General features: G+C 56.4%; 6 protein-coding genes across 6 annotated transcripts; 3 read left to right on the forward strand and 3 right to left on the reverse strand.

Moving 5' to 3' along the window:
• Nucleotides 1-396: 396 nt before the first annotated feature.
• FA10DRAFT_175659 (hypothetical protein) lies at nucleotides 397-2,547 on the forward strand. Its single transcript, XM_025518263.1, has 3 exons — nucleotides 397-649; nucleotides 724-1,080; nucleotides 1,132-2,547. The coding sequence occupies exons 1-3, from the start codon at nucleotides 524-526 to the stop codon at nucleotides 2,380-2,382; spliced, it is 1,734 nt and encodes a 577-aa protein (XP_025374938.1). The 5' UTR covers nucleotides 397-523; the 3' UTR covers nucleotides 2,383-2,547.
• On the reverse strand, nucleotides 2,196-3,697 carry FA10DRAFT_269046 (putative cytochrome-c oxidase chain V precursor). Its single transcript, XM_025522587.1, has 5 exons — nucleotides 3,228-3,697; nucleotides 3,010-3,144; nucleotides 2,846-2,932; nucleotides 2,738-2,781; nucleotides 2,196-2,675 (listed from the first exon to the last, which is right to left on the reverse strand). Exons 1-5 carry the CDS (start codon nucleotides 3,547-3,549, stop codon nucleotides 2,664-2,666), a joined length of 600 nt encoding a protein of 199 aa, XP_025374939.1. The 5' UTR covers nucleotides 3,550-3,697; the 3' UTR covers nucleotides 2,196-2,663.
• A 229-nt stretch (nucleotides 3,698-3,926) lies between these two features.
• Nucleotides 3,927-5,913, reverse strand: FA10DRAFT_269047 (hypothetical protein). The gene is made up of 6 exons (XM_025522588.1): nucleotides 5,532-5,913; nucleotides 5,444-5,472; nucleotides 4,793-5,377; nucleotides 4,676-4,729; nucleotides 4,241-4,604; nucleotides 3,927-4,175 (listed from the first exon to the last, which is right to left on the reverse strand). Exons 1-6 carry the CDS (start codon nucleotides 5,741-5,743, stop codon nucleotides 3,944-3,946), a joined length of 1,476 nt encoding a protein of 491 aa, XP_025374940.1. The 5' UTR covers nucleotides 5,744-5,913; the 3' UTR covers nucleotides 3,927-3,943.
• Nucleotides 5,914-5,940: 27 nt separating this feature from the next.
• Nucleotides 5,941-6,745, reverse strand: FA10DRAFT_175677 (hypothetical protein). Its single transcript, XM_025518264.1, has one exon. The coding sequence runs from the start codon at nucleotides 6,591-6,593 to the stop codon at nucleotides 6,138-6,140; it is 456 nt and encodes a 151-aa protein (XP_025374941.1). The 5' UTR covers nucleotides 6,594-6,745; the 3' UTR covers nucleotides 5,941-6,137.
• A 1,242-nt stretch (nucleotides 6,746-7,987) lies between these two features.
• On the forward strand, nucleotides 7,988-11,510 carry FA10DRAFT_175698 (hypothetical protein). Its single transcript, XM_025518265.1, has 2 exons — nucleotides 7,988-9,729; nucleotides 9,782-11,510. The coding sequence occupies exons 1-2, from the start codon at nucleotides 8,155-8,157 to the stop codon at nucleotides 11,420-11,422; spliced, it is 3,216 nt and encodes a 1,071-aa protein (XP_025374942.1). The 5' UTR covers nucleotides 7,988-8,154; the 3' UTR covers nucleotides 11,423-11,510.
• Nucleotides 11,511-12,255, forward strand: FA10DRAFT_175699 (hypothetical protein). Its single transcript, XM_025518266.1, has one exon. The coding sequence runs from the start codon at nucleotides 11,599-11,601 to the stop codon at nucleotides 12,088-12,090; it is 492 nt and encodes a 163-aa protein (XP_025374943.1). The 5' UTR covers nucleotides 11,511-11,598; the 3' UTR covers nucleotides 12,091-12,255.
• Nucleotides 12,256-12,311: the final 56 nt, after the last annotated feature.

The following is a 12,311-nucleotide window of genomic DNA, read 5'->3' on the forward strand; positions in this document are numbered from 1 at the left end:
AGGTGCCGGCCCCTGCTCTTGTTCATGTGGATCATGGGCTCCCTCTAGCAGCAGCAAGAGACAAGACCCGTTTCGAGAAGAGCAGAGAGGTCAAGGAGAGTCCACTGCGGCACATTGGTGGCTCTGCTCAGCTCGATGACGGTAAAGAGGACTGGGCGAGTCCGATGGAAATCGCAGAACGTGGGTCGGAAGCTTTCGCTGCGCCTCGTCCTGGTGCTCTTTTGTTGGAGAGAGAGAGAGATGTTGGAAGGCTGACGATTGATGTTCATATTCTAAAGGTCTCCAGGGTCGGAAAGAGCGACGGCGAGAGAAAGCAGAGCGGCGAGGCGGAGCAGTCGATGTTCGCGACCGCACGAAATCAAAGGCTGCCAGGCTGCGCGAGGAGGCGAGGCACAAGAGGAGGAACCAAGACGCAAGCAGCAGGGGCATTCCCAGCAATGGGGAAAGTTCAGAGGAAGAAGACGACGATGACGACGATGACGACGATGACGACGATGACGACGATGATGACGATGCCACGAAGATGGAAAGACGGCGGCGCAAAAGGAATAAAACGGCGGGAGCAACCGACAGGATCATGCTGGGGTCGGCGTACGATCTCCTCAACACCATTCCGAAATGCGACGAGCACCGGACTGGACGATTGACTGTGAGTTTGCCTCGCGAAAGTGTGGCAGCTGAGGCAAATGTAGGCTGACCTATTCACGACATCACTCTGGACAGTACCCGGTCAGCAGCGGTCGCATCGGAGCAGGACTGACGAGCAAGGCGAGAACTTCGGAGCAATACCGAACAAGCAAGAGGGTGAAGGGAGTGCCGGACCTGACATTCAGCAGCATGGACTTCTTTCGAGGATTGGCAAAGAGGGAAAAGCAGACTAGGCGGAGAGAAAAGCAAATGGTAACGACCTTTTCCGCGACGAGCAGCACCGCACCGAGGAGGGACATTGAAGAAAAGGACATCAAGAGGACGACAGAAGTGCTGGAAGAAGCCATCACGAGGGCACTGAGAAGATTGGGCGAAGACAAAAATGTTCAACATGAGCCACGGGGGAGCACGATCGAAATGAAGAGGTCTGAGGTTCGTGCCAAGGAGAATAATAGGAAGAAGAAATGCCGACCGTCGACGCAGTTCCTGTCTTCAGACGGCATGAGTTCTACAGTGCCCGATGACGAAATGTCACGCAGAGACACTGCACCAGAAGAGCGTCTGGCACCTACCTCGAGCATCATGGATGAGGAAGAGACCTCTCAGCGATCTGCGTATAGTCAAGCACGCCGCTCTGAGGACAAGCGTCGTGAGAAGCTTGGCCCTGGTAAAGAGATCGAAAAGGAGGTCATCCGTGCTTCGACAAAGAAGAGCGTTGTTGTCGATGTTGGAAGCATGCCATGGAGCGCCGATCGCTTGCAACAGAAACTTGCTTCCGGCCTGGTCCAAGTGCCTTCCACTCGCGACGCTCCATTGACCGACGAACCCCTATCAAGCAAGAGCACTGTCACCGCCGACGCAGTACAATGCACAGAAACACAAGCAGGACCTCGGCCAGGCCGCGAAGACGGTGCCAAAGCCACGCCAATGCTCGCATATGGTCCTCACGGCCCGCAGCAGCCCGCCAATGCATGGAAGGCACGGCATGCCCGAAGCGACAGTCTCGAGGCGTGGGAGCTGAGAGAGATTGCCAACGAGAACGCCAAAAGGATCAGGCTGGACTACGGGCCGCCTGTGCCCGGGCTTGTCGCTTCGCCCTTCTACGTTGCGAGCATGCACTCCGCGAGAAACGTGGACGAGAACATTACGATACACAATGCTGAACTTGGACAGATCGGAGACTTGGAGAGGGAAGGAGAAGAGGAAGAAGTGTCTCAGTACGGCGTCAAGGAAGAAGAAAAGTCACGTTGCTCGACGTGCGGAGGCCCCGACGAGATTCTTGATGTAGGAGAAGCACAGCACCTCATTCGCTACGAAGAAGTGGATGGATCGGAACGTCCCTTCGAAGAGGTTCGACGAAGCGCATATCCCAGTGAACAAATTCAACAGCAGGACTTTGTCCATCCGCAGTACGAGGACGAACGCGAATGTGAGGACGAAATGCAGCACGAGGAACTACCAAGACTGCACTCGATTGCTTCCGCCCCGACGTGGTCCTCCCATGACTACCTTCGGCAGGAGCAAGCCACCGAGGGCGTAGAAGGTCTCTTTCGACCTGCTTGGCTTCACCCTGGCCTATCATCGCTCGCAGCCCGTCACACCAGCTTCGACGTAGACCAGGACCGCCCATCGAGCCACTCACACAGCTTCACTGGCCAGAATGGCCGAGGAAGTGACTCTTTGCTTGTCCCTCAAGATCAGCTCAAAGGGTTCTGGAAGCCATTCCGGGCTTGATGTCTCCTCCATCCACCCTTGCGAAACAACCCTGCCTCCTGATCCTGACGCCCCCTCTTTCCACCATCACCCTCCCCTTGCTGCCCAGCTTGACGCTGGCACTAGGCTTATCTCTAACGAGTAAAGATTCAATCGGATTCGTCTTTGATTTACTAGTTGTAGGTTGTGCCGGTGCGATAGATAGGTAGAGATGGGTGAGAGGTGGTGGATTATTTTTATTCCTCCTTTTTCGTCCTGCTTCCACCTGTCCAAAACCCCAGCGATATGGCGAGAGAATGCTCTCAGCCGAGGACCTGTCCCATTTTTTTTGGTCAGTCAGGATAATCGTCTCAAGTAGCATTGAGGAGCGGCTCACCTTCTGCTCGTATCCCTTTCCTTCGTACTTGTCCGACGAGATACCTGTGTAAATGAAGAGAGTCAGCGAGGAGTGTGGGCGAAGTAGAATGTGAGAGGCGGCACTGACCGGTGATGGGGTTGAGGTTCTCGTCCTTTGCCTTTTGCGTCATCTGGTCCTGGTATTCCTTTGTCATCGACTTGGGGGGCGAGTGGGCTGTAGGGCGAAAAAAGGGTCAGCCGAAATGGCTCCTGGAGAGCAATAAAGAAAGAAACAGAGCAGGAGCCACTCACCAAAGTGCCTCAGGCCGTAGAAGACACCGACGGTGGCGACGAGGATGGCAGCAACGCCAGTGAAGGTGCGAACGCCCTGGCCGGGGCGGGTGATGGCCTTGCGAGGGCCATGAGGGCCAAACGAGACAAAGTAGGCTGTTGCGGTATACTTCACGTCAGACTTTCCCTTTCTCCTCCTCCTTCTTCTTCTCCCCCTCCTCTTGCTCGTCGAGACTCACCAGCCTTCTTCTCGTCGACGCTGAGCTCCTTCCAATCCCGCCTCTGGACCTCCTCGAGCTGCCGGAAGATGCCATACTGCTCCTCCTTTGACAGCTGGGCCCACCTCGCCTCGATGTTGGGCACGACGGTGCTGAGGTCCACGCCCCCCTTGCCCGATGCGTCGGGGATCAGGTTCGACTGGGCGGCGCTGCGGGCCGTGGCGGGGGTCCAGCGCTCCTCCTTGGTCACCATGGTGCGGCATCGCGCGGCCGAGGACAGCGCTCCGCTGACCTGCGACGCCCGGGTCATGGGCCGGGCTGCACTGCGGATGGGCGCCAGCATCGTGTGAATGTTGTGTGTGTCTCCTCTCGGTGCTCGCAGGCTAACAAAAAAGGGGAAATTTGACGCAGGTGGGCAAGAAGGCGTAAAGGAGCGAGAGAGAAGAGGAGAGTCTCAGGGAGGGATCGGTTCGGCCGGTCTCGTTTCGATGGTTGGTGATGGAATAGATATCCTGGGCGTACAACAAATCGCCCTTTTTTTCTTCCTTCTCGTCCAGCCAAGCAAGTGATTTGAAATCGCGCAAACCGGCTGCCTCCGGACGAGGCAATTTTTGTATTGCCTTCTGGACCGGGCACGTGCTTCGAGCTACAGAGCGAATAGCAGTGAGGCATTTTCATTTCTAGCCGCTCACGTCAACGTCAACATCGTTGTCTATCAAAGAGAGTACGAGGAATAACTACATGGGGAACGACGTCCTGCTACGTTGCATTTCAGTCTCTTCGTCTTTGATGACGCCGCTCTCGAGCTGGGACTGGTGCTTGGCATCGAGGTAAGGAAGTACAACGGGCAGATAGAGGTCACCGCCCTTGGAGCGCGCGACCTCGGCAGGCCAGGCCCGCATGGCATGGGCCAATCGGCCCGGCACGCCTGGCTCGTTTGCCATTTGTTCGACGGGTGTGAGATATGTGCTGCCGAAAGCGTGTGAGCGTTTTTAAAGGGCAAGGCGGGTGCAGAAAGAATCTGAGGAACATACCGGATGGTGAACAGGATGGCGCCGCTGCGGGGCATCCGTCGCAACGTCTGCCTCTCAGCCCTCATGACGACGCAGCCCGGATTCTCTGCTGCCTGCGATTCTGGCTTCACCCCCGAGCCTTCCTTGGGTCCCTTTGTGACCTGGTCAAAGGTCGTCTCTGGGCCATTGATGGTCCAATTCCAAGAGAGCTGCGTTGCGTCAAGCACCTCGCGAGGCCCTTCGCCTCCTCTCTGACCCGAGATGGACTCGTGGAGGCCTGCGTCGGGATTCAAAATGTCCGGCACAAGGCTTCCGTCTGCCATCTGTTCAATGGCGCCCTTTTGAGAGTCACGGATGATTTGGAAGAAGAAGTTGTCGATTCTCTCTGGTGGTGTGCATTCTTTCCCAGTCAGAAGGTGAAATGCTTCTCAGTATCATCAGGCTGTGTATACTCACCTACGGGCTTGCCGGGCGTGAGTTTGGAGAAGAAGCGATCGAGGGGGTTCAACACTGCTCTCAGATACTCAGATAAGCTTCACAAACGAGAAAAAGGGCCTGAATCGAGCCACTCACGCTTCTCATCAAAGTGGGGTACTTTGCCCCTGGTGTGGATCTCTCGGAGACAGAGACCGATCTTGTCGTCGAGCCTCCAGAAGCCGGCCGTGCAGATGCTGCCAGCAACGAGCCTGTGAGCCCTCTTTGGCGCCTTTTCAATCCCACAGGGATACCCCCTTCGTTCGTCTTCGGTCAGATCTTCCTCTTTCAAGATCGCCAGGTCGTCCGGCACGAGCTCGCCAGCGACCCGCATTGGATCATCGCCTCCCTCGTAGAGATCGTTCAATGTCCAGGTCTTCTCTGCCAGACCGTAAGACGGCATGGCCTTTCGTCGGACCCTTCTCACGCTCCAGCCGTCGTCCTGTGCCCGTTCGCTTCCTGCGGGCTCTACTTCGAACAGCGATGGGTATCGAGCGGCGAGATAAGCAGCGATAGCGCGGGCCACTTCGAGTGCAGCGAACTTGTTGCCGTCGTCGGGCCTGGGAAGCGTCTGCACGCACCGGGAGCCGTACGTCTCGTGGCGAGCAGCACGGAGGCGGGCATAGGACGGGTACGAGGTGTGCAGCTCGAGCCATTTCAGTGGATCGAGCGGCTTGATTCCCACTAGAGAAAGAAGAGGAAAAGATTGAGCGCTTATCATACCATGAGCATCAATCCACGGCTACTCACTGCTGAGGCGGAAGTCTCCCCATCGAAAGCTAGATTTGACTGGTAAGCATACTGCAATGACGATCTTGCAGACTCCTCCCTGACTTACGGGCGGAACTTCGGCTCCACAGCCTTGCCCACATCGAACGAGGGTTCAGCTTCTGGGGCAGGCCATGGTGTGTATGCCTTCTCCTGCGTCACCGGCTGAGCGATGTGCGTCTTCGACCACGAGAGGTAGCGGCTCGTGAGCGGTGATTGCGAAGCCGCATATAGCAGAGCAGCAGCAATGGCGAGCAAGAAGGCTACATCACTGGCAGTCATGCTTGCCTTTTGTCGAGCAACGGAGGGATGCAGAGAGGAGGACCGGCCAGAAGAAGTTGGCTGTCCTACTACCTAAATATACGTCTTATCTGTCCCCAAGAAAAAAAGAAGCGCGAAGCGCGTCAAGCGCCAGTCCTCTAGCGCTATCCTCCACCAGGCACACAGACGCTCCGAAGTTGAGGCGCTCGGGACCCTTTTTGTCGCTTCGCGCCTTTGGTCTCGACACTGTCCGACGTGGAGATTGCAAGATATCAGGGGCGGACTGATGGGACAGCGCATCATGTCTCCTTGCGCTTGGCGGCGGACGTATTCGCGGAAACATGAAGACGCGGAGAGCTGCGAAGGTGGCACCGACCTAGGAGACTTTGAACTATGGCGGGTTTAATGAACACTGTCAGTTATTGCTCGCCTGTGCGCAGCTATGGCTAGGTCTGAGTTGGAGCTCTGAGATGGTAGGCCAGTCTGTGTGCTCCAGCTTGCCAGGGAGAATGTACTGAATGCCACATTGGGTGTACCTAAAGACGCCCCGAAGTGAGCCAATTTTGTAAGAGGCCGCCGAAAATGCCGCATCTGACTTAGGTAACACCTTCTGATCTCGGCTTACGGTGCCCTCTTTAAAGTGCGACCTGTCTAGCGTTGCCAGCTGAAGAGGGTCCCAGGGCGAGAGCACTTGACGAGCGTCTCCCGCATTAGGTGGCCAATCTGTGCCATTGCGAGTGAGTAACATCTCCGATCGACGAGGTCTGGCCGGGAGAGAGAGGCCGATTGGGGGTGTGAGCTGAGCGATGATCGCGGCACAACTGGACTGGGTGCATCGACACGCCGGTAGGGCTCCACGTCTCAAACGCATAGTGCAGCTAGTGGTGACACGCGCCACTGAACCAGCCGGCGGCTGTGCGACTGTGGGTTAAATTGGGCTGCAGTTTTAGAAACAAGCCACTTTCCGCTGCTCGGCCGCATCTTTCCAAGAAGTGAAGCCGTTCGATTTGCCCTTTCGGAACTCTCGTTTGGGTTGAGCCAGGGCCAGGGCCAGGGCCCAAGCTCGGCATCGTAGCGAAGCAAACACCCTCTGCGAGACCCGACATAGACGATGCAACAAATGGACGACGCTAAGGTCCCTCAAGCCACACTGCCAAGGACCGAAAAATTATCGATATGCAGGGTAACACTAGTAGCTACTGGCGGGCATGGCATGATATATGCACTACGTTGAACTCTGCTGACTGCAACCATTTGCCGTCGTCAGCCTCTGACTGCGGCCAGCGCACTACGGGCCTTGACGAAGAAGTTGTGTCCCTAGGGTTCACACCTTTGCTTTCCTTGGCTTGTGTTTGACCGCAATCCCGACAACACCACGGGAAGAGTTGGATTTTGTATTCGTTCTGGCTTCATTTTTCTCTTCTGCCTTTTACGCCAGAATAATACGGCTTTCTCCGCACCCGACAGCATTTGAAGCTGGCACTGGTCTGGAAGCTCGCCCGGTCCCCGTTCTTCTGCAATCACTTCCTCTCACCTTTTTGAACGAGATCCGGTCCTGATGCTCCACTGCTCTATTACTCTAGGGTTCAATTTGCTAAGAGGTGGTTCGAGCGAAGGGAAAAGAAAAGAATCGATCCACTTAGCTGAAGTGACCAAGGTCGCGCGCGCGCGCGCGCGCGGCGGCGCCCTCTCCCAAAGCAAGCAACAAATCAATCCAGGGTAGAGCAATATTATTAGTGGTGGCAGTAGTAGTGTAGGGTGTAATTATCTCAGAAAGAAAATCCAAACCGAAAGGGGCTGGTGGCCCATACGCACGCAAAAACAATTCCAAAGGGGAAAAATAACCAAACGCGAGCGCATCGACATACAACCAACCCTGCCGAAGACTTGGCAGGCCAGGCGAAAAACTTGAGAACACAACCACGCAAGCCCGCTTGGCCGATTCGCGCCCTCTCCCATCAACGGACGCTCGCTCGCTCGGCTCAATCCTTCGCTAACTCCTCCTCTCTCACACCGTAACCTCACCTCATCAACCTCGCTCTGCGGCTGCCTGCCTGCAACTGCGAGCGAGAGGCTCCCGGTACAGCAGGAGTCCATCCGTCTCCGTGTCGCACGCTCGTCAGGCACCGCTGCACTTCGTGTTAGCGGACATCCTGCCTGCCGCCCGAGCGCATATCCCTCTATTTCATTGAGGTTTACCGAGCGGGGAAACTAGCGGGAGGCTAGGTCATTGACGATACGGCCTTGCAAGCGCACACTCCTTTTCATTCCCTTTGGCTCGTTCGGCAAAGGCAGAGCGCCGCGGCAGCAAAAAGCGAATCAGCCGCCGTCTCTTCTGAATCGCATTTTTCCAGCGCTCTTTCTTTACGACCTGGCACGATCACGACATATCTCTGACACCCTGGTCTGCGAGCCAGACATACAGCTCCAGGATGGCCGACGTTGAAATGAAGCCAAAGGCGGCTGACTCGGGAGAGGCGGGTGTTGAGGCCGCTCACACGACCGATGGGCAGGCGGCGACAAGCGCAGCGCAGACGAATGACAGCTCATTCACCGCTTCATCCTCCTCACCAACAACGAGAGAACAAAGATCGCGAGAGAGAAAGGGTTCGGGAAGCATCCTGCGGCCCAATCGCACACGGGCTCGCAGCACATCGAGCAGCATGCTCGTCCGCCTCACCACCCGGTCCAGCAGCATCTTGGATCCTTCAGGAGGGACGGGAACATCCAGTAATGGTGGAGACGACGACGACACTAGCTCGAAGAAGTCTAAGCAAAAATACAAGAGTGGAGTCAATTGGAACGCACTGAGTCCACAGAACGAACCCTTCATGGGCGAGGACATCAGCCAAGAGCGATCCGACGAGGACGTTGCTGATCCGGAGCTTGAAGAGATGAGAGCTGTGGGAGGCACTGCAGCGGCCAAGAAGTGGGCTAGACAGAGCAGCATCGGTGATCCCATCTTTGCCTCTTACCTACGCGCATCGTCCGAGGCCGCCGCCGCTCAGGCTGCTGCCCAGGCCAAGGCTCAGGCTCAGGCCCATGCCCAAGCTCTCGCTTTCGCTCCAGGTCAAGGCCAATTTGCTGCTGGATCGCCATCGCAGTTCCATAGCCGACGGAACAGCACATTGGTGACGCCTATGCGCTCGAGGGGCGAGCTAACGTCAACTTCTGATGAATCGCAATCACCAGTGAGCGATGACGTCCTGACCCAGGCAGCGCAACAGGTCCTCGGCCAGGCTCGCGAGGCCGCCGTGGCAGATGGTGGTATTCAGGAGCCGGTCGCCGAGACCAATGGCACTGCTGACGTTACCACCCAAGAGGAAGCAACTACCACGGATGCGGACAAAGAGTCGGAAGAGGCTGCAGAAGCAGCCGCAAAGGCGAAGCCGGTCAAGCGCAAGACGATTCTCGGCTTCCCTACGAAGAGCAAGGAGGCCAAGGAGAAGAAGTCGAAAGACAAAAAGAAGGATAAGGAATCCAAGAGCAAGGCGTCGAGTCGCAACGCTTCGACGACGGACCTCAATGCTATGACGACGACGGCAGAAACAACTACCTCGGCTGGCGACGCGCAACCAGAAAAGCGCCAATCGACGACCAATGCGAGCGAGACGGGCACAGTCGGGAGACGAAGGCGATATGCGGACACTCGTCAGCTCGATCTGCTTGCGTCCGAACTGGCTGCTGAGGCCCTTCTGGGACCGCCTTATGCTGATGGCACCGCTCACCTCGGTGGCCACATGACGCCGGAGCCCAGGCGAGCGTCAATGATGAGCGTTATGGCGATGAGCGGCGCCACAGGCATGAGCACGCCGAGCAATGCCAGCCACGCCGATCTGAGCAGCACAAGCCCCCATCTCAATGGTGGCCTGTCGCCTCTGACGACGCTTCCGCCCCCGCAGCCAGCTTTCTACGCCGAAAGTCATCGAAACAGCGGATCTAGCGCTTCTTCGCCCTACAGCGCAAGTCCTCGAAGTGGAAATGGCGAGCTGCCTCGCTTTGAGCCGGTGAGTAGAACTAGCGAACTGGGGCAACAGAAGAGACTAACGCTCCTAATAGCCGCGATCGGCTTTTGCAAAGTCTCAGCAATCACTTTCGATGCCCAACTCACCCTTTGCCACACAGCAAGCCAAGCTCAATGGTCTGCCTTCAGACATGCTCGTCGGCCTTGGCGATGGTCCATTCCCTACGCTGGCCCCACGCTTCTCCGAAACGGGAGGCATGGATCCTTTTGGCATTCCCATCGCAAACGACGGGCCCTATGACGTGAGCACCTCCTACCAGAATCGGACCAATGTCTACCACTCGCCAAATCAGGTTCGAAGCCGAGGAGCCTCGACGAGCAGCACTCCAGCTCATACGGGTTCCTCATCCAATGGCACAACGACACCGAAGAGGAGTGTCTTGCAAATGTCGATGCACAATCCGGAGACGGAGTTGCAAGGCCTCACGAAGCCGCCCAAGAACAAGTCTTCGACATTCGGGAGCCGCGGGCCCAGTCGACAAGTGACGCCGAGCCCTTCGATGAATGCGCTCAAAGATGCGAGCAAGGAGAAGAGAAGCAGCAGGGAGCAGACTTCGCCACCGCCTGCCAATTCGGCATTATTGGCTTCTGCTGCGACAGCAGCGGCGGCTTCGAGAGCCCCACCTTCCGAAGCGGAAAAGGCCAAGGTAGCGCCAGCAGCAGTAGCAGCACAGCCACCACCCCCGCAGCAACAACAATTGCAACAAGGACGACAGCAACAGCCGCAGCAGCAAGCGTCAAATCCTCCCTCGACTCTGCCGAAAGCAGAGACAAAGGATCGTTCGTCCTCGCGCAAGTCGATCTTCGGCATGATGAAATCAAAGGACACAAAGGAGGTGGATTCAAAGAAGGACACATATTCCGTCAATCCGGTGTCACAGCAAAGTCAGTCGCAGCAAAGCCGGTCTCTGTCGACCAGCAGCGATAGCGTTCCCTCGAGGCCAGCCAGCAGCCTCCTTGCAACTGGCCGCTCAAATGCCTCAAAGAGTCAGCAGAGCCTCGTCAAGGTGCCTTCGCCTGCCACTTCTGGTTCCTTCCTCGAGCCCGCTGCCACAACGACCGCATTTGAGCACTCGACAAACGAGCCGAAACAGCAATCGACGACTTCTGCAGCTCCAGTCTCTTCGGAAATTATGGCCGCTGCTTCCGCTCCTGCTAAGGCCTCCGCTCTTCCTCACCAAGGTACGAAGCCCCCGCCTAAAGCTGCTCCCCCACCCGCGCCAGCTCCTGCGATCACAGCAAAGAGCAAAACGGATGCTGCCAGGCCTGTCAAACCTATCAGATCTTCGTCAGAGGAAGTGAGCAAATTGAGCAAGTTCATGGCCAAGCTCGCTGGCCGCAGCGTCTCTTCGTCCACGATGCCGACAGCCGGCAAGGTGAGCAATAAGCCTACTCCAGCACCGCCTCAACCACCTGCCTCTGCTCCAGTACGGACCCGGGCCTACCCTGCAAGGGAACAGACGTCATCTCAGCCCGCGCCGATATATGCGCAGATGACGAGCCGACAAAGCCAATCACAGACACCGTCGCCCCAAGAATCTTCGTCTTATCACAGTGTGTCGCCAGAACAGGCTTCGAAAGCGGACTCAGAAGCGCAGAGCAACGACTCTACCAAGGTACCCAAGAACTTTGCAGAGGTAGGTGTCCTCGCTCGTCGATCTCAACATTGTTTCTAACTTGCTGAGTCGCAACTTCATCCTCTCTTTTCACCGAACTGCGTCCCCTTTCCGTATCTCTTGTGCGAAAATTGTCTTTCGCAATCCTCGATTCTCACCAGAAAGTTTCGGCAACAGCTTCGACAGAAGATGTTCGCCTAGATGCATCGATCGCCTCGGCCTACATCAACAGCGAAATGGCCGCCTCTGGATTCGGTACACGATCTGCATATCAGTCGACTTCACTTCCTCCACACTTTCCCCTGGACTTTAAGAACAACGTCAGCGCCAAGCCAACATTGGCACCTATCAGTGATGTTTCGTACAGCGGCTCGAGCGCTGTCAACACGACTGCAAAGATGCAAAGCGCCGAACCTCCCTTGCGTCCGCTAGAACGACGAAGAGTCAGCTCCGAAGATGCCATGAAAGCTCGGCCCATGACGACGACGAGCAGCAGTGGCGGCGGAAGCGCCAAGAGTAGCGCCAGATCGACAGATGAGAGCAGTGCTAGCGGAAGCAGTAACGAAGGACCCTCGATCCAGACGCCCGAAGCCGAGTTTGGGCTTCATATTGCCTCTTCCTCGAACGGGTCCTCGTCAGAAGCAACTTCCGCCAACAATGTCAATGTCTCAAAGCCGCCGATTGGGTCCGGCAACTTCGAGTTTGCGCCCACGACACAGACGCTCTAAGTCCTCTTTTCATCTTCATCTATTCAACCTTTCTTCTCCTCTTCCCCTTTTTCCCAGTCGCTGGACCGGACACCGCAACCTATACATTCCTCACGTCATACGTCTATTCCTCCTCTCGAGATCACTGCAAGACAAGAACATTTCTCGTACCTCAAAGCACGGACAATATTACTACTATAGCCTCTTCTCTCTCTCTCTTCTTTCAATGACAAAAAAGCTGG

The sequence above is a fragment of the Acaromyces ingoldii genome (genome assembly GCF_003144295.1).
Source record: "Acaromyces ingoldii strain MCA 4198 unplaced genomic scaffold FA10scaffold_6, whole genome shotgun sequence".
Classification (NCBI taxonomy): Eukaryota; Fungi; Basidiomycota; class Exobasidiomycetes; order Exobasidiales; family Cryptobasidiaceae; genus Acaromyces; species Acaromyces ingoldii.

Bases quoted from the DNA above. Each gene is read 5' to 3' on its own strand.
- FA10DRAFT_175659 (XM_025518263.1), top strand. From the start codon at position 524: ATGGAAAGACGGCGGCGCAAAAGGAATAAAACGGCGGGAGCAACCGAC. The intron at 650-723 runs GTGAGTTTGCCT...CACTCTGGACAG, and splicing joins ACCGGACTGGACGATTGACT to TACCCGGTCAGCAGCGGTCG. The intron at 1,081-1,131 runs GTTCGTGCCAAG...CCGTCGACGCAG, and splicing joins TCGAAATGAAGAGGTCTGAG to TTCCTGTCTTCAGACGGCAT.
- FA10DRAFT_269046 (XM_025522587.1), bottom strand. From the start codon at position 3,549: ATGCTGGCGCCCATCCGCAGTGCAGCCCGGCCCATGACCCGGGCGTCG. The intron at 3,145-3,227 runs GTGAGTCTCGAC...ATACCGCAACAG, and splicing joins CGTCGACGAGAAGAAGGCTG to CCTACTTTGTCTCGTTTGGC. The intron at 2,782-2,845 runs GTCAGTGCCGCC...TCATTTACACAG, and splicing joins GAACCTCAACCCCATCACCG to GTATCTCGTCGGACAAGTAC.
- FA10DRAFT_269047 (XM_025522588.1), bottom strand. From the start codon at position 5,743: ATGACTGCCAGTGATGTAGCCTTCTTGCTCGCCATTGCTGCTGCTCTG. The intron at 5,378-5,443 runs GTGAGTAGCCGT...TTCTTTCTCTAG, and splicing joins GGGAGACTTCCGCCTCAGCA to TGGGAATCAAGCCGCTCGAT. The intron at 4,730-4,792 runs GTGAGTGGCTCG...ATCTGAGAGCAG, and splicing joins ACCCCACTTTGATGAGAAGC to TGTTGAACCCCCTCGATCGC.
- FA10DRAFT_175677 (XM_025518264.1), bottom strand. From the start codon at position 6,593: ATGCGTTTGAGACGTGGAGCCCTACCGGCGTGTCGATGCACCCAGTCC.
- FA10DRAFT_175698 (XM_025518265.1), top strand. From the start codon at position 8,155: ATGGCCGACGTTGAAATGAAGCCAAAGGCGGCTGACTCGGGAGAGGCG. The intron at 9,730-9,781 runs GTGAGTAGAACT...CGCTCCTAATAG, and splicing joins AGCTGCCTCGCTTTGAGCCG to CCGCGATCGGCTTTTGCAAA.
- FA10DRAFT_175699 (XM_025518266.1), top strand. From the start codon at position 11,599: ATGGCCGCCTCTGGATTCGGTACACGATCTGCATATCAGTCGACTTCA.